Consider the following 19,440-nt stretch of genomic DNA (forward strand, 5'->3'; position numbering starts at 1 on the left):
AGATTCTCCTTTCGCTCGTGGATTTATCGGCAAATCTCAGCTCTCTTGTGACATTACTATAGACTATTTCGTTTCTATGACGTCATTCCATTTTAGACCAATGAAGTGTAATGAAATTTTGAATTCCAACCAATTACAGTCAGACTTTGCGATAATTTTTGCAGCTAGATTTATCGCTATCAATTTATCGCATGGTCGTTCTTTTGTTTAGTGGTTGGCGCCAACTGTTTCCCCGTGAATTGATGATCATGAATACATTAAGATGCAACTACACGGTTAAACTTTACTTTCAACTTTAAAGCAATGAATGCAAGATTGATATTTAATATTAATTAATATATTTACGCAGTTAGTTCAAGACGGCGCACCATGTAGACACAAAATCTTCATGCATCTTAATTGAACGTACCTTTTAAACTTGATTCTTTCAATATTCTTCCCAGATTGCACGCATACGCGATTGGAATATTGAACTGTGTAGATGCAGCTTTAGTTCCGTTACACACTACAGCGAGAATGCGTTTGTCGAGCTATAAAAAATGCTTTCGTGTAGCACTAATTGTAACGGTCGAAATAAGACACAGCTGACATTGGTCCTGCTCCCACAGGTAACATAACCTATAAGTATCCTATAAAATTTGTATTTTGTGAATGAAATGAAACAATTAATAGAAAGTCAGATGTTCAAATTTATGTAATATCATCGCATATTAAACCCAATGACCTTGCATAGTAGTAATAAGGTCTTTTCATCAAACTGCCTTCCGTATGGAGTAATAAAATTCGTGTTTTAATTAGGCCTATCGATTCAGAGATGGCTTCACTGTGTAGCAACATGTCTCGCTGTGAATACATAAGCATTGGTATATAGCTGTCCCCAGTGTTACTGTTAAATTAAATTATGATTTCAGCAGATAATGAAAATGTATTTATGTTATAAATAATAATAAGAGAAAAGTGCAGTACATGTAATTAACATTGTTAAACCTGTATTTCGCAATTGGGATTACTGAATAATAACATCGAATTTCTTTATTCAGTAATCGATATTCATCTACGAGTATTTCAACTTCACAATGTCTGAATAGGTTAAGTATTCGTTAATATACAATTATTAATATTTTGTGATCGAATTTTAGGGATATATTATTTACATTTTTATTTTATTCACGAAATAAATAATACTAGTGGCTTGTGCAGCAAATGCTGCAAACTAAGTTCATTAGACGTTCAAATAAACATTTTTCAGATTTATTTTCAATGAAGAATACCAGACATTCGGAAAGTTATTTGCTTCCATAACAATGAAAGATACTCTCTCTCGAGCCAATACTGAAGAGAACCACGCATATAAATATCTACACCACACCGCCATTAAATATATGAAAAAGACCCAACCCACTTGATTAGTAATTATAAAAATATTTGATTTTTAATAATATTATTATCTTACGTAAGTTTTATAGCTTTGAGTAACATATACTATATAGCCGCCACTCAGTAAAATGAAGAAATCAAAATCTAATTTAAGTTGTACTTTACATCTACTTATATAACCCCAAAACGTTTCACTTTCATATCATCAATATAGCATTAATATGTATAATTGATGAAAAATAGTCACATCATGGCATTAACTACAATAATATTTCATTTCTAATTATAATAATGTCATCAAACCACCTCAAGTTTTGTAGTTTTTAATATCCAATACACAGCTGTACCCAGAAAATTACACACCACAGAATCGAACCTGTAAATTATTTTTAATAAGTTAAGTTTTTAATAACCAATTTAATTTGAGCTCTAAATATGTCAGCATTCTTGCAGATCATGCCCTTCGTGTAATATTGTTTACTGTAGTATGTGTTTTGTTTTATTCTGAAATGCAACACGGCCGACTTGATGCTCGCTTCGCTTCTCCTTTACAAAAAAAGCAAAGGGTATATCACGTCGGCAGTGAATGCTATTAGCTAGTTCTCAAAACTGACGACAGATGGATTTTGGAAAATAGGAAAATTATGTTTAAAAATTGACATTTCACTGAAAACTACTGTTTTTCCGAAAAACTTTGAGTTCCAAGCTTCAAAATGAGGGGTCATTTATTAGAATCCGTCCAGCCGTTTTCCCGTAATTTCCATTACCAGTTCAAATTATATATATATATATAGAAATGCCACTCGAGGTCTGAGATGTTCCAGATAAATCTCAGACCTCTCGTGACATTACTTACTTACTTACTTACTGGCTTTTAAGGAACCCGGAGGTTCATTGCCGCCCTCACATAAGCGCGCCATTGGTCCCTATCCTGAGCAAGATTAATCCAGTCTCTACCATCATATCCCACCTCCCTCAAATCCATTTTAATATTATCTTCCCACCTACGTCTCGACCCTCCCAAAGGTCTTTTTCCCTCCGGCCTCCCAACTAACACTCTATATGCATTTCTGGATTCGCCCATACGTGCTACATGTCCTGCCCATCTCAAACGTCTGGATTTTATGTTCCTAATTATGTCAGGTGAACAATACAATGCGTGCAGCTGTCCGTTGTGTAACACTCTCCATTCTCCTGTAACTTTATCCCTCTTAGCCCCAAATATTTTCCTAATAACCTTATTCTCAAACACCCTTAATCTCTGTTCCTCTCTCAAAGTGAGAGTCCAAGTTTCACAACCATACAGAACAACCGGTAATATAACTGTTTTATAAATTCTAACTTTCAGATTTTTTGACAGAAGACTAGATGACTAAAGCTTCTCAACCGAATAATAACACGCATTTCCCCATATTTATTCTGCGTTTAATTTTCTCCCGAGTGTCATTTATATTTGTTACTGTTGCTCCAAGATATTTTAATTTTTCCACCTCTTCGAAGGATACATCTCCAATTTTTATAGTTCCATTTCGTACAATATTCTGGTCACGAGACATAATCATATACTTAGTCTTTTCGGGATTTACTTCCAACCCTATCGCTTTACTTGCTTCAACTAGAATTTTCGCGTTTTCCCTAATCGTTTGTGGATTTTCTCCTAGCATATTCACGTCATCCGCATAGACAAGAAGCTGATGTAGCCCATTCAACTCCAAACCCTGTCTATTATCCTGAACTTTCCTAATGGCATATTCTAGAGCGAAGTTAAAAAGTAAAGGTGATAGTGCATCTCGCTGCTTTAGCCCGCAGTGAATTGGAAAAGCATCAGATAGAAACTGGCCTATACGGACTCTGCTGTAAGTTTCACTAAGACACATTTTAATTAATCGAACTAGTTTCTTGGGAATACCAAATTCAATAAGAATATTATATAAAACTTCTCTCTTAACCGAATCATACGCCTTTTTGAAATCTATGAATAACTGATGTACTGTACCCTTATACTCCCATTTTTTCTCCAATATCTGTCGAATACAAAAAATCTGATCAATAGTCGATCTGCTACGCCTAAAACCACACTGATGATCCCCTATAATTTCATCTACATATGGAGTTAATCTTCTCAAAAGGACATTCGACAAAATTTTGTACGACGTCAGCAAAAGTGATATTCCTCGAAAGTTACTACAGTTAGTCTTGTCCCCTTCTTAAAAATAGGTACGATTATGGACTCCTTCCATTGTTCTGGTACAATTTCCTTTTCCCAAATTGCAAGTACAAGTTTATAAATTTCGCTAGATAATGCCCTTGCACCCTCTTGTATTACAGTAATTCTGCTGGAATTTGATCAATACCTGGAGACTTGTACTTTTTCAGTGTAATTATACTATAAAATGTTTAAAATTAAGTTACGATTTCAGCAGATAATGAAAACGTATTTCTGTTGTAATAACAAGAGAAAAGCGCAGTACATGTAATTGACATTTTTAAACCTGTATTTCGCTTTTCTCAATTGGCATTACTGAATAACATTCAATTTCTTTATTGCAGTAATCGTTATTCATCTGTTTCGACTTCACAATGTCTGAATAGGTTAAGTATTCATAAATAGACAATTATTGACATTTTGTGAGCGAATTTATTTACATTTTTATTTTATTCACGAAATAATCCTAATAAATGTCACTAGAGGTCTGAGATTCTCGCTTCGCTCGTGGATTTATCGGCAAATTTCAGATCTCTTGTGACATTACTATAGGTAATTTTTATTATTTGCAATTACGATTTGGTCGTCAGAAAATAGAAGTCTTTGAAAATGTGTCATTTAATTACACCCATTTGTAGCAACAATCGTGATGCTAAGATGCCCAGTTGTCGTAGTGTTTGTATGAGTACAGCATTTGGAGTAACCGACGCTGTGTGGCGTTCTCAATGGCGCTGGGCCGGCGCGCGTCCAGTGCGTCTGCTTGGATCGATACCAACACGTAGTGACTGCAGGAGGGAAAATAGGTGTGGGTGGTAAGGTGGGCGGCGGAAAACGACTAAGGGTGGATCTGTGCGCCTATTTTTTTGTAGCATTTTCCTCTTGCAAGATGAATAAACTAACACTTCTCACAACCCCCCATCTCGAGTTCCCACTTGGCAGCAATAATGAGTGTAGGAGGGAAGCGACGCACAAGGGTGGCGACGTGTGCGTGAAGTAAGTTCAAGTAACTCGAGGTGGAGTAGGTGCCTGCCACGCCCTCCTCCGGATAAGCCGATCGCCACGAAATCATTGAGAAGCATTTCTGAATGAACTTGCAACTCGATCCGTGATGAAACGAAGCCAAGGAAGAGTGTTTACAGGGGCTTCGTCTCTTGTGTCAGCGTCATGCTACAGCGAGATGTAATTTAACTTCGTATTACATATATACATTGACGAGGCCATTAAGAGATGGCAAGATACTATAACGGGGGGTATAAAACTAGGAAATACAGTTTTAAACACAATTTTATTCGCCGATGATCAGGCTATCATAGAAGAAACAGAAGATGGACTACAAATGGCATCCTTCAAATTACAGAACATAATGACAGAATACAACTTGAATATATCTACTACGAAGACAAAATCAATGGCCTTTTTAGGGAAAAATCCACTTAGGTGCAAAATTATTATAAATAATAAATAATCGAACAAGTATCCAACTTCCAATATTTAGGGTCTAATGTGACATATAACCAAAACGAAGATATAAATATGAAAGTTCAGAGATTTGGGAGAATATGCGGAACCATCAGGAGACACTTACGACAGAAAACTACAAAAGAAACGCAACTGAAACTTTATAAAGTAGTAGCCACACCAGTCCTGATGTATGGATGCGAAAATTGGACCTTAAATAGGAAAGATAAGAGGAAAATAGAGACTTCGGAAATGAAATTCCTAAGAGCAGTTGCAGGGACTACCCTCCTAGATCACAGAAAGAACACTGATATCAGAACAGAGCTGAATATATTTAACACGGACAACAGAGTGGAACAACAGAAGAGAAAATGGCATGACCACATAATTAGAATGGATGAAATGCGACTTCCCAAAATAATGCTAAATTATAAGCCCAAAGGACGTAGAGATGTTGGGCGCCCAAGAACAAGAATGACTGACGATATTCCCTGAGGACGGAACAGGTCTGAAGGCCTAAACCTGAAAGTTGATGATGATGATGATGATGATGATGATGATGATGATGATTACATGAACTGTAGGCTAGTTATCTGCAAACAGTCTTGTACACTCATGACCAAAATAATAACAAGATTTGAAGTAGGGTTACCAACTCTAGGGAATGAAAATTCAGGACACTTTAAAAAATAAAAAAGCATCTCTTGTCACTAGAGAGTTCTTGAAATTTATATTTTCCCCGCCGTTCATAAAATATTTTGATATGACACCTCTTTCACAAAAGGGGAGATCTATAACTGAAACTATATTAATATATTTCAGTATTATTTATATTTATCCTGGTAATAATGAACAGTTTGACTCGTAGACATTTTGTTTTTGCAGCTTTAACTTCCCATGATTGTACGAGAAGATTCGAAGAGAACGGCAGTTACGTAGACTTTCGGCTCCCCCCTACTACCAATAATGCACAACACAATGTCAATACGGCGGTTGCTGTCGTCTGCGATACAACAAACTTTTCTGTTGATTTTCGAGTTCGTCATTTTTTCCCGTTATTATATGCTTATTTAAGTTGTGTTAACTCTCGCTAGTGGTTTTATGTTTTATTTTATCCGTCTTAGTATTTATTTTGTTATTGTAAATATTTTTGTTTTATCACTATAATAATAATAATAATAATAATAATAATAATAATAATAATAATAATTATTATTATTATTATTAATATTATCATTATTAATTAATTATTTTGTATTACAATCTTTGTATCATTTCTGTCACGATTATGCTATTATTATTATTATTTTATTATTATTATTATTGTTATTATTATTATTATTATTATTATTATTATTATTGTTACTATTATTTCTATCATTAGCATTATTATTTGATCCCTGTAAAATTTATGTAGACTACTGGACTGTACCAGAGCACGAGCATATGCTCATTTCGGGTATCCATACATATATATTCATTTCAAATGTAAATTGTAAATACATTTGAATTTGAATTTTGAATTTGAACATAAACTTATAATGAATTTCAATGTAAATACACTTGTATTTTGACGCTCAATTAATCAATTATAATTACCTTCGTGTTATTTGGTTGTAGTGGTGTAGTTCTATATTAAAGAACATGCCATAAGACTGTACACCAGCGGTGGCGAAAATGTAATCGTGCCGAGCCATTGTGTAACCTGCAACGTGCATTGCACATATGGAGGGAGGCGGACACCCGAAGGGGAAGTGAAGCAACTGTTTGACTTATTAACGGATTTTCATTTTCCTTACGTCAAGCACTTAAATATAATTTTATACAGTACAAGGCTACAAACTAATGTTTAGTACGTGTAACGAAGAAAGAAATGGACAATAAATGAACAATATCACGATCTAAAATTAACTATCTTCAGAATGTCTTTGCGACAAAGTTTCAAAATCAGGAATTATGTCACTTACTGCCAATCGTAGTTGATCACGAAGGTATTTGTCTGTCAGTTGTGATCTAAATTTGGTTTTTACTATTTCCATTGTTGAAAATAATTTTTCACAAACGTAAGTTGTAGCGAATATGCCTTCAACAGAGCAAACGAAAGAATGAAGCTTCGGATATTTATTTTTTGGCAAAGATTTGAAAGTTCAACATTTGTCAAGTCCTTACATCTAGCTTTCATTTGACATCACATAGTAAATCAATGAATTCAAAAATTGAAGAGCTAACCGCATTATTCGTACATCTGCTGAAAAAGGGTCGATGTACAGAGATGATGATGATAACAACAATAACACTTAACCTTTTAATGTTTCATGAGTAACATGTAGTATAATGACGTTTTATGTTGTACAACCGTTTTCCTCGTAATACTTGTGAACAAATCATAGGCCTACATTTAATATTCTCATCATATTGACAGCAAAAAAAAAAAAAATGCGTCCTCCCATCCTACTTGGAACTTTCGTACATGATTTCGAGAGAGACATATGCCACTCGCAGGTCAGAGACAAATACAAATGGAACGGAGTTTGACTCCATTGTGTGAGAGGGTGAGGCTTGGCGGAGATTAGAAACAAGCGAAATGCACAGTTAGCACTGGGAGTCACAATGTCTCGCGAGTCACGTTCTCGCCACGGCTGCTGTACACATTGAAAAGCATAGGGATTGATAAGTAGAGTCTACATGTCTCTACACTCACTGCATTAACATTGTTTAAAAGAATACTTCTTGCTTCCTTTGTTTTTGTTTATTAGTTCTTTGTTTGTTGAAATATAATAAAACAATTCTCTAGATGACATATTAAAGTTCGTCATTACTAAGAGTTCTGATTTTACAAGTCCTGGCCTCATCCGATTCGCCTCATACGAAACTTCAACGTGCTCATAATTTGTGTGTACGTTTTGTAAGCAATGTTCGTAAATATGATCATATTACCCCATCCCTGGAAGCAATAGGTTGGCTTAAACTAGATAAGGAAAGAAATTTACATTCACTTCTCTTTCTCTTCGAAGTCTTGAACTCTTCTATTCCTTCGTACCTGTTCATTCATTTATTTTATTCCATATATCTTACATGAGCAATGAAGCTTTAAGATGTGGAACATGTCAAATATTTTACAATATTACAATTACAATTTTTACAAATTTTTATAGTTTTACAATTTAGTAATTTTCTACAATTTTTACAATTTTGTGCAATTTTTTACAATATTTTGGCGAGATGTAGTGAGATGAGGTGAGATCCGAGGATTCGCCAAAATATTACCCGTCATTTGCCTTTTGGTTGGGGAAAACCTCGGAAAAACCCAACCAGGTAATCAAATCAAAGGGGGGTAATCAAATCGAAGGGGTTGATGCCAAGGATTCGCTTCACTTACCTTTCTTCCCACCATAATCTGAACACACGCTCTCGTCATGAAACAATACTAACAATACCATCCCATCGCACATCCTCATACTCATCCTCTTTCACAATAGCCCTACCAAGACTGTGGAATTCGCTACCTGCTAGCATCAGGGACTGTCGAAATAAAATTGAATTCAAACGCAAACTTACTAGGCACTTGGTCAGTAATTGATTTCTTGTAAATAGTTTCCTTAATCTATCACAAAATATTTCAATATCCAGTAATTTCATCACTATACAATTTTGTTATTCTAGGTTTAATTTGTAATTCAGTAAATATAAAATATTCTTTGTGTTTCTATGATAAATTATCTAGCTTTAATTAGTCAGGTAATCTTTTCGTACTTTGATTTTTATTGTAATTGTAATTGTAAATTTAATACTAATTGTAATTTTATTTGTAATTGTGATTGTAAATTTAATACTAATTGTAATTTTATTCTTCATATTATAGTTGGAATCTCCTGGTAGAGGGGCAGAGAAGGCCTTACGGCCTTATCTCTACCAGGTTAAATAAATAAATAAATAAATAAATATTAAATAATTCCTCTAGTCAGTTCAGAGATTCTTCATTTAAAAAAAAAACTCGCTCCACATGAGCATTGCTAATTGTAAGAGCATGTCTGTGTTCAGCAATTATGTAATACCAAGCCATAATTTGTAATGTGGGGTAAGTATGTAATATTAATATACGTTACAAGAGCGTATGTTGACGTTTTCATGTTCGAGGAAAAGATTGAAAAAGCGAAACGTAGTTGAGCTTTTTTAATTTCCGAGAACATGAAAACAAACATACCGCTCGTGTATCGTACATTATTTTGTGCGAAGATCGTTTATTACATACCTGAAAGACGAATTTCTAATTAGTTGCAATGAAATCTCCATGTTGGTTTGTGTTTAATGACGCCAACTTCGGAATACGAAAATATCTTTCTTCAACATTGTTGCTGTAAAATGTTTTCTGTGTTTACTATACTCCAGCAGGCCGTGATATACGTCTGTCTTTTTTTCCCCCAGTCTATAAATGCGAACTTAAAACAAACGGTAAGGTTATGTAATGATTTATTTTTCATTTTAATATTTTAACAATATTATTTATATAACATATTGCAGTAATAACATCGGCATCTGGAATCTCGTTGATTTTTTCACGGCTTCCTTAATGTTACTTGTATCAGGAATGCAATAAGTTTCGTGGAGTAGTAGACTTTACTTAATTTTTGCAAATATTTAAAAACAATAATTAACATTGCAATATAGGTGAAATTGCAGTGGTAAGTTTCCAATTTATAATTATTACTATGTTAAACGTCTCTAAAAATAATATGTTAAAAGCCTAAAGCAGTAAAATGAATGTCGCGCTTAAGCGGTAAGAAGAGGGAAATTGTTATGTGTGTTAGGTTGGGAATACTGAATGTGGTATTTCACACTTACCGCGTATTGGTTCTGTGCGGAAAACAAGCAAATACGCACGACCTCGCACAAAAAAATATGTAGTATCAAATTTTAATATAACTTACTAATGGTAATTATAAGATTCGCAAAGATTTGTTATTTATATACGGTTAGGTTGAAAGGAATATAATATGTAATTACATAAAAATCCGGTCCCTACGATGAGCAATCGGTGTTCTCGAGAACTTCCTCCTCTAGTGTTTGTTTCTGTTCTCATTCTTCACTTCTTGCAGTATCTGCCAACTGAGCGAAGTATTCGAATACTTGTTCACAATTCGAGATAAGGTAGGTGTCGCTGATATGGCCATGCTAAGGTTTGAGAATTTTTCTAGCCGCGATTTTGAAAAAATGTAAACCACTTTTTTCTTACTCGTTCTCAGTCTAATGGACTTTCTTAAAACAATTTCCTTTCCCCATAAAAATAGATTTAATTGTCCAAAAAGTCCCAAATTCCAAAAGACTACCTAGTGGCCATATCAGGAACATGTGCACATGATATGGCCACCCTTGTTGCATGTTCTACAAATCGTGATTGTTTTCAGTTTGATAGCGCAGTTGTGCTAAAATTAAATAATTTTGGTGTAAAATGAATAAAGATGACACTTAATAATCTTTTTTATAATTCAAAAGTGTAGACAAAACAGGTTTTTCCATAAAAAAATTCCATAAAAAAATTAAGTTGTTTTTCTTAAACTACAAAATTTTTTAGTAATCCCAGCTATAAGGCATGTAAATTTGTCAGGAAAAAAAATAAAAGTGAAATGAACTTGATATGGCCATGGTGCATTTGGTATGGCCATATCAGGAGCAGGTAAGCTTTCACGAAAATCGTTTGATTATGAACAACTCGTAAAAGATGCGCCATCAACGACAACACCAATCAACAGAACATTAAAAACTGAATGGAGTACTATGGTTTTCATGAAACAAGTCTTTGAAAAACATGCATAAAACAAAGGAGACTTACCAGAGAAAAATAAGAAGAGGTCACATGAAAACCGCAAAACAGGCAACTGATGCCATGTTGTGCTCAACCTGACTGGATGGAAAACGATCAAGTGACATACGAGGATGCCCTTTCACTGGATGCTGCTGCAATTTAGCGGATTTTTCGGTTAACTAACTCACAATAGGGGGTGGCCATATCAGAAACATGGCCATAATAGGAGCACCCACCTTATATCTCGAGAAGTTGCAAGAATCTAATAATTCTACTTTTTACTCGAATATCACTACTTAAAACATCTGATCTTGTGTCAACTCACGTTTTCTTGGTGCAGTTGAATTCATCCGAGAAGTCCTTGCAGTCGTTGTCACCGTCGCATCTCCAGGTAGACTTGACACATAGTCCGTTGTCGCACTGGAACTCCTCTGATGTGCAGTTCATGTCATAACCTGAAGAGAAACCAAACCTTCAAAGTATGGACCAGTATTAGGACCACTTCATAAAATACAATATTGTATTTCACTTGTAAAATGTTAGTTTTTGATTTCGCATTATATCAAGTTTGGAGTGAATGGAGATGGATAGGTCATGCGTTAGGAAAACCTGCAGACGTCATTGAAAGGCAGGCGTTGGATTGTAATCCTCAAGGAGCCGGAGAGTATGACGCCAAAGAGGCACATGAAGGAAATCTGTAATAACTGGGAGAGCAGGAAGGGAATTAAGCCAGTCAGTTGCAGATCTCTCATTGACGCCATATACTACTCTAAAGAGAGAAAGCACTACTCTTATTACTAGATAAGAAGTTGAATTTCAGAATTTTACTAATGTAAAGATTTTGAAACGACTTCTACGTGAAAGAATACAGAAGTTAGTAATAAAATGTAGTTTTTAAATAAGGAAATAAATACGTTTCTTAAGAAAAGGAAAAATACATTTTATTATGTCTTCCTGAGCTTATTGTATGTAGGCTATATAATATACTCATATCCTATACGGGGTGTTTCCGAGGTGGTGTTACAAACTTTCAGGGATGATGGCGAAGGGCACATGTATCAATTTGAGATAAGGAACCATGATCCGGAAATGACTGAGTCGAAAGTTATAAGCAAAAATAGTTGTGTGGAAATGGACTTGTAATTTCGCACCATGTGCCCTTTTTTCCTGTAATCTTTGGAACAGTTGTGGAAAGATGGTATGTGCTGGATGTCTCCTACGTAGGTACTTGTCACCGATACAATCTGTGAGCTGTCTACTGTTCCCATTGGCTCATCCGTATTCGAAAATCATGTCTGCATATTTTGCTCTGGTGTACTCCTCCATTTCACTAGGACGGATCGACTGGACACTGCAATTTGTACACATACACTGCTGTCTACAGACGTGCATATCAGGACCGACCATGTCCGTTACACATTACGCTATCTGCATTACTTTAGTGTAGTTTTCTGTCCCCACCCCTCAGACAGCGCACTGAATGGAATACTGTAAGTATACAACGTAAACAACGTCAGATGAATACAGTATGTGTAAGATGTACAGATAAATACACATAAATAAGATGTACAGAGAAATAAAATTATTTCATTTCCACACAACTATTTTTGCTTGTAACTGTCGACTCGGTCATTTCCGGACCAGGGTTCCTTATCTCAAATTGATACATGTGCCCTTCACCATCATCCCTGAAAGTTTGTAACACCACCTCGGAAACACCCTGTAGGGGAGAGTCGGGTGGTATCGGACATCGGGTAGTATCGGACAGTGAGTTTCTTTCATCTACCACCATATGGTAGTACCTGAATGACATGGTTACGTTTCTCTATGCGACATCACAGAAACGTAACCATGTCAATCAGGTACTATCATCGTGTGGTAGATGAAAGAAACTCACTGTCCGATATTACCCGATGTCCGATACTACCCGACTCTCCCCTATATGTACTCATCTATATACAGGATGTGATTTCTGACATCATTCTGATGAAAAAAGTTCCTATATAAATATGTCCGATTTTGAATAGTTTCGGATAAAAGCACTTTTCTTTCTTCCGTAACACTCTTGTGAACTTGTCTCTCTCTGGACATTTGAAGCTTTCTGTGTTACAGTACAGCTGATAGCAACGACACAAAATCTCGTGACATCAGGGTCACGGTTAGAGATAACTCAACATAGGTACAACGTATTTACCTAGCATCCGAACACCGAAGTTAGGGAATGTGGCGCGCTCAGTTCACACCCGGGCGGCTACGTGTATTGCTGCAGAATGTGGGGTCTTCGAAAACCGGCTTTAATACAGATTTTTCAGGTGAATAATAACGCGAATGTTCTTTAATGAATTTATAATACACCCAGTACCATTGTTGTAAATAATTTAAATGCTTAAACCTTCATAATGTCTACATTTATGTTTAACATTCAGGAGGATACAACTCATTCAATTAAAAAAAAAGATGACTGGATCCAATACACTTTCTCCTATAATTCTTCACTACAACGTCTTCCTCTTCATACAATAGCCTTAAAAATGTGTAGGTGAGAGTGGGTAGGTTTGGGACACAGGAGGAATGGGACACAAGTTTCATTTTGAATTTGGCGCACAGTTAGATGTTCTTCTATCCACCCATAGATGTGTCTACAAGCAACTTCCTCTGTTATGTTGTATGACAGCACAAGGGTTGCTAATATTTATGCTGTCCATATTTTGTGTTTTTCTATGTAAAAAGTAATATTTTAGTAGTTCTTACAAACTCTTCTAGTCATCTCATTGTTGAAGGTATGCATTTTACACTTATTATATACAAAGCCACAAGGATGGGCTATATATTTATGGATAAGTTTAGGTTAACCCTACAACTAGATTTAACATGTGGTACATTCACCAATTTTTTGTGTATGTAGGAGGAATGGGACAGCAAGTTGCAGGAGCTATGGGAGATGTCCCATATCTCCTGGCATGTTCTGTTACATAATGTATACTATATATATTATGTAATTTTTAATATAATGAATATAAGTAATTGATTTCAGATTAAATATTTTTATTTTATTAGGTGGAGAAAAATGCCGAGAGTTTGGGAAAAGAAAACTGAGAGAGTTAGAAACGACGAAAGTAAAATAAGACTTGCTCTCCAACAGTCATAGATGAAGGTAGATCAATTAGAGCTGTAGCGAAAGAAATGAGTATTTCAAAATCTGCTCTTGCTAAGCATCTTAGTGCATTGAAATCCTTAACTAACTCCTCAAGATGTTCGTCCTTATTCTAAGGTAGGAGTCAGCAAAGAAAACTCGGCTCGTGGAAGAAAAAGAGCAGGAACTAGAATTATAACTGACACTTCTGAGAAGAAATGCATTTGAGAAGAGGCGGGCCGAAAGAAGAGTAAGAGTGCACCTAAATCAACAAATACCAGTTCAGTAAAGTCTGTGAATTTTGACACTGATTCGAGCAGCTCTGAACAAATAGAATATATTGACTCATCTGACGATGACTTGTTTGAAGTCGAGAATGAAGAAGATTTTGACTTCAATAGTAGAGATTTTGAAAAGAACGATTTTGTTCTTGTTAATTTTGAGGAAAAAAGTCAGTTGTTCATTATGTAGGTAGAGTTGAAGAAGTAGAAAGAGATGGAGATTTGATAGTGAATTTTATGAAGAGGAAACAGGACTCTAAAGATTTTATATTCCCAGACAAGGAGGATATCAGCTGTGTTCAAATATCTGATGTACACTGGTGGCCATAATTCTGGAAACTTTTTGTTTTTGTACTGCATTATTATAACATCTGCATTGATTCATAGATTTATACAATTGAAAATGTTACTCGTGACTGATTCGTTACAAGATTTTGTGGATTTGTACTTCTGCCATAGGCCTACCTTCTGGATGCCAGACACTGTAGCACCATTACCAAGTTTTCTTGCAATTTACTTGAATGTGTAGCCTTCTTCTCGAAGCGTGACTGCCCTAGAAGGTGTCCAGTCCTTTCGTGGATCCATTGTGATAAAATGATCAATAAAATTTGTTGTAAAGCAATCAGATGTTAACCTAACGAAATCTTAAGTCAGACTAATGATAGAAACACACTAATAATGTCCACATTTTATGCTAACAGTGCTCAACAATGCTTCTACCGATGAACAATAATCTTAAAATAAAAAATGGGCCAGTTTTTATTACAGTAAATAATGGGAAATTATAATGAAATCTGAAATTAATATTTAGATCTTAAACGACAAGAACATAATTTCCCACATAGTAATGATTATTTATTGTTAAAATATTCAGGATTTAATATAATACCTTTATTATAACCCCATAATTAACGAAACAGTCATGAGTAACATTTTCAATTGTATAAATCTGTGAATCAATGCAGATGTTATAATAATTCAGTACAAAAACAAAAAGTTTCCAGAATTATGGCCACCAGTTTAGTTATAAAGTTGCCATATCCTTCAAAGTGTGGTGGGACACAGAGAACTACAGTAGGTGCCTTTATTCATTTGGAGTTAGTTTTCAGATGTTTGCTAATGTCCATTAAGTGGTGTCCCAAAGCCCCTGCAAGCTGTCCCATTCCTCCTACTCTGTGGGAGGAATGGGACAATATGCAATACAAAGTATAACAATGATTTTCATAACTATTTTTTAAAGTTGGGTGGAGCTCATTAGGTTCCAAGTATGTTCAACAAATAAAGATTGTACCGAGATTTAACAACATCAAATAAGTAATTAAATTTTTGTTGAAATTCAAATATTCTGAAAAATGTCCCATTCCTACCCACTCTCCCCTAATGCCTGTCTGAAAGTTACTGCTTTCGGGAAATATAGGAATATTACAGCCATTATAAAGCCAGGTAAAGCTTCAGCATCTTCCAAAATCTATTGCTCGATCAGGGTACTGGACTTCTTAAGGAACATTCTGGAACGTGTTGTTTTAAATGGCGTCAGTATATTCTTGAACACACCTGACAGAGTAAATCATGCAAAATTTAGATTTAAAACTCAACATCGCAATAGGGAAGTACTATTTAGACCAACGCAGTATATTCAACGTGAATTCAACGTCAATCTCATACTGTTGCTACACGGCCTATACCAGGCTTCTGACAACATTTTGCTATGGTGATCTTACCTAGAAACTGCATCAACTACATATTCCAGGAATTTATGTGAATTTAATTGCATATAAATTCCAAACAGCGAATTGCAGTTTCGACATGAATCATCTCTCTTTCCCTATCGCTCTCTCAATCATTCAACGCATTAAAACAGGAGTCCCTGAGGGGTCGGGTTTGGGACCAACGCTATACTCCGTTTATTTGCAACATATGTTTTTACAGTCTGTACACTAACGGTATAGAAGTCTAGCAAACACATTTGACACTTGTGAGGAAAGAGAAATTTAACAATCGTGCCTTTATTGTTGTGGTGCACGTTACCTGAGGTTGCCATTCGTCCTGAAAAAGAGGAATTGTCCTAAATTTAACTTGAAAATAGATATCCTGTTGAATTTTTCCTGTCTTGCAAATGTCCTGAATTTTGTAATATTACTGAAAAAAATTAAAGCACCTCTCTGTGTATATAATTTTTTTATGTTAAGTAACCTTTAAATTCAATAAATATTTTTATTAACTCTCTGCGAAGTGACGTAAAAGCAGGAGTGAAATATTTGCTGCAAAGAGGTGTAAAGTGGATGACTCTCTGGCATTAACGCAATCACTGCTATTAAGTAAATTTGTCTCTCAAAAGCAAAATGACAGCTTCAGCTCTTCTTCGTCCTCCAATAAGTTGCTTAATTTTTTTTTAACCTGTATGGATTTTGAGAAATATCCGCAATTATTACTGAAACTGGCTCAGTTTTTGTTTACCTTGGTCCACACCTGCGGAGTAACGGTCAGCGCGTCTGGCCGCGAAACCAGGTGACCCGGGTTCGAATCTCGGTCGGGGCAACTTACCTGGTTGAGGTTTTTCCCGGGATTTTCCCTCAATCCAATACTAGCAAATGCTGGGTAACTTTCGGTGCTGGACCCCGGACTCATTTCACCGGCATTATCAACTTCATTTCATTCAGACGCTAAATAACCTTAGATGTTGATAGAGCGTCGTAAAATAACCCAATATAAAAAAATTAACGTATTATGATACTTTATGAGAAAACTGGGTTTTCATTGAATGACCTACCCTCGGGCAGAATAGGGTTGCCAACCCTCCAGTATTTCACGGGATCTCCCGCATTTGTCCCTAATTTTTAACAGTCTCCCGGCTCCCATATTTTTCTTCTCTTCGAGCATTTTTCTACCTTATTTTTGCATAATGTGAAAATTATTTCATTTTGCCTTGAATGATGATTGTTTGTATGATGACTTTGTTGTTCAAAAGATGCATTAAAATATGCATCTTTATAGAACGTAATGCTTGCCAGAAATGGGCTTTAGTGCTCACCAGTTTAAAATCAAACCGTGTTAATGTTATAAATTTAGAAAAACTGGCGAGTTTTATTCTAAGCATACAAAGAGGATATTTCATCTCATGAACAATAATTTGACAGATGTTCGAAACAGGAGCACGACACATCTAATCAAATCATTGCTGAAAACTGCAATCAACTTCAACTATTACGCAAGACAAAATCTGTCTCAAAATACTCTTAATTTAAGCCTAGTTGCCGAAGTGTAGAATAAAGTAGTTCTTTTAGGAACTGAACTGAATAATTTCTATTTTCTATGTGAAATTTTGTCGATTCCTTAGTCGCCCGTATTTTCTTCAAAAAAAGTTGGCAACTCTGGGCAGAACACTGAATGAGTGAATTAATTATATGTAGGCTTCGTATTCCAGCTACCTAAATACTGAAGTTAAAGACACATTGGGTATATAATACGCTGAACAAAGGTAATGCAACGAATAAAGATATAAACAAACACGTTGTCGCTGCGTGTTCGTGGAGTACAGTCAACTCCCGACATTCTGAAGCTATACTAGTAAAAACATGCGTGAGCCGTGATGTTCATTTTCGTCGTTATTTTTACAATGAATAATAACGTGCATTCGTAAGTCACGGAATTTTAATATATGCGGATGTCACTTGAAATGATTTTATATTTCAAGAAATTCTTTCACTAGCACATGATGTTATTTGTGCATGATGTAGTACAAGATATTCCTATTATTTAGTTTTTGCTCGTGTTTCATAGGATTTTTTTTATTTTATTGGGTTATTTTACGACGCTGTATCAACATCTCAGGTTATTTAGCGTCTGAATGAAATGAAGGTGATAATGCCGGTGAAATGAGTCCAGGGTCCAGCACCGAAAGTTACCCAGCATTTGCTCGTATTTGGTTGAGGGAAAACCCTGGAAAAAACCTCAACCAGGTAACTTGCCCCGACCGGGATTCGAACCCGGGCCACCTGGTTTCGTGGCCAGACGCGCTGTGTTTCATAGGATTATATATATATATATATATATATATATATATATATATATATATATATATATATATAACTTCACTGAAAACACACTAATTTTTTATCTCCTTTTCTAGAAATTCCATAAAATTTAGATTTAATTTCTTAATTGAGATGTTGGCGCTGAACATCATGGTAGGCAACACAAAGCCATGCTAAACGTAGAGTTCATATCTTCATAATTTTCAGATTTTTACTTTTGGATCACGTTCAACACACTTTCTGTGCCTTTGGTATTGGAGTGTCTTTCAGTGCACTGTTTTTGTCACTTTTACGTTTATTTTACACAATTTATATGTAATGTCGCCTATATTGATAGTGGAAATATTACTTCAAATATCTTCTACTATACCTTGATTGAGCGTCTTACCTAAGGCATTTTACCTCTGCAATGAACTTTCAATCAGCCACAAAGATGTAGTTATTTAAATAATACAACTATTGGGTGTTCATTTCAAAGTGTGTCATGACGTCACTGTTGTTGGGTCACCGATTTGAAGCGAGTTTCAGCTTATATGTTAGAGAAGTTGCCTATTATTTAAGGCGTTCTTCAATCTGAACTGGAGAACGTGTACGATATAACTTGAACGTCGTAGCAACAGATGGCGGTTTGTACGGTCTGTGTGCTACCATAACCTCTTTCGAACTGTGTTTTGCGCCGGCAAGTCGTACGCAGGGTATTTGTTATCATCGGTTGCGTACGGTAACATTCCACAACACAAATCAAATGCTCCGTGTCCATGTTGACCGTCGAAGTTAATGTCAACAAATACGTAAGTAATCGTCTTAACCCTCTCCCCATATCCCGACAGTACGTATTTCCAAACAGTTCACATTCCTGCCACTACCAGCGTTACCGTACGTATCGGTATGTACTCTTCAGAATGAACACCGTACTTGCTAGGCAACTTTTCTGCCTCTTAGGTTATGCACCTCTGCGGAAGTGTAGGAAGATTGAATTCTTAGGCTCATCGGCTAGCCACATGACGGCATACAGCGAGCAATGACACATTTTGAACTGAACACCCAGTAGTAAGAGTAGTAATCGATAAGACTACTCACTATGACTGCGTCCCGGTTTTGACTTTCTAGAGGAAGAGGGCAAACGATGCGTAACTATTTTGTACTTG

The 19,440-nt window shown here is 35.6% G+C and overlaps 2 protein-coding genes across 3 annotated transcripts in view; one reads left to right on the forward strand and one right to left on the reverse strand.

Annotated features, from left to right (window-relative positions):
- The window catches only part of Lrp4 (LDL receptor related protein 4), a 218,038-nt gene that overhangs the window by 135,462 nt on the left and 63,136 nt on the right, over window positions 1-19,440 (reverse strand). For both annotated transcript variants that reach the window (XM_069822956.1, XM_069822955.1), the window contains exon 3: window positions 11,170-11,299. In XM_069822956.1, coding sequence (XP_069679057.1) covers window positions 11,170-11,299 — 130 coding nt within the window. The remainder of the gene's footprint in view (window positions 1-11,169; window positions 11,300-19,440) is intronic.
- Window positions 1-19,440, forward strand: part of LOC138697590 (putative protein-lysine deacylase ABHD14B) — a 242,643-nt gene that overhangs the window by 127,600 nt on the left and 95,603 nt on the right. The gene's annotated exons all lie outside the window — the stretch shown is intronic.

This window comes from Periplaneta americana, chromosome 4, assembly GCF_040183065.1.
Source record: "Periplaneta americana isolate PAMFEO1 chromosome 4, P.americana_PAMFEO1_priV1, whole genome shotgun sequence".
In the NCBI taxonomy this organism is placed as follows: Eukaryota; Metazoa; Arthropoda; class Insecta; order Blattodea; family Blattidae; genus Periplaneta; species Periplaneta americana.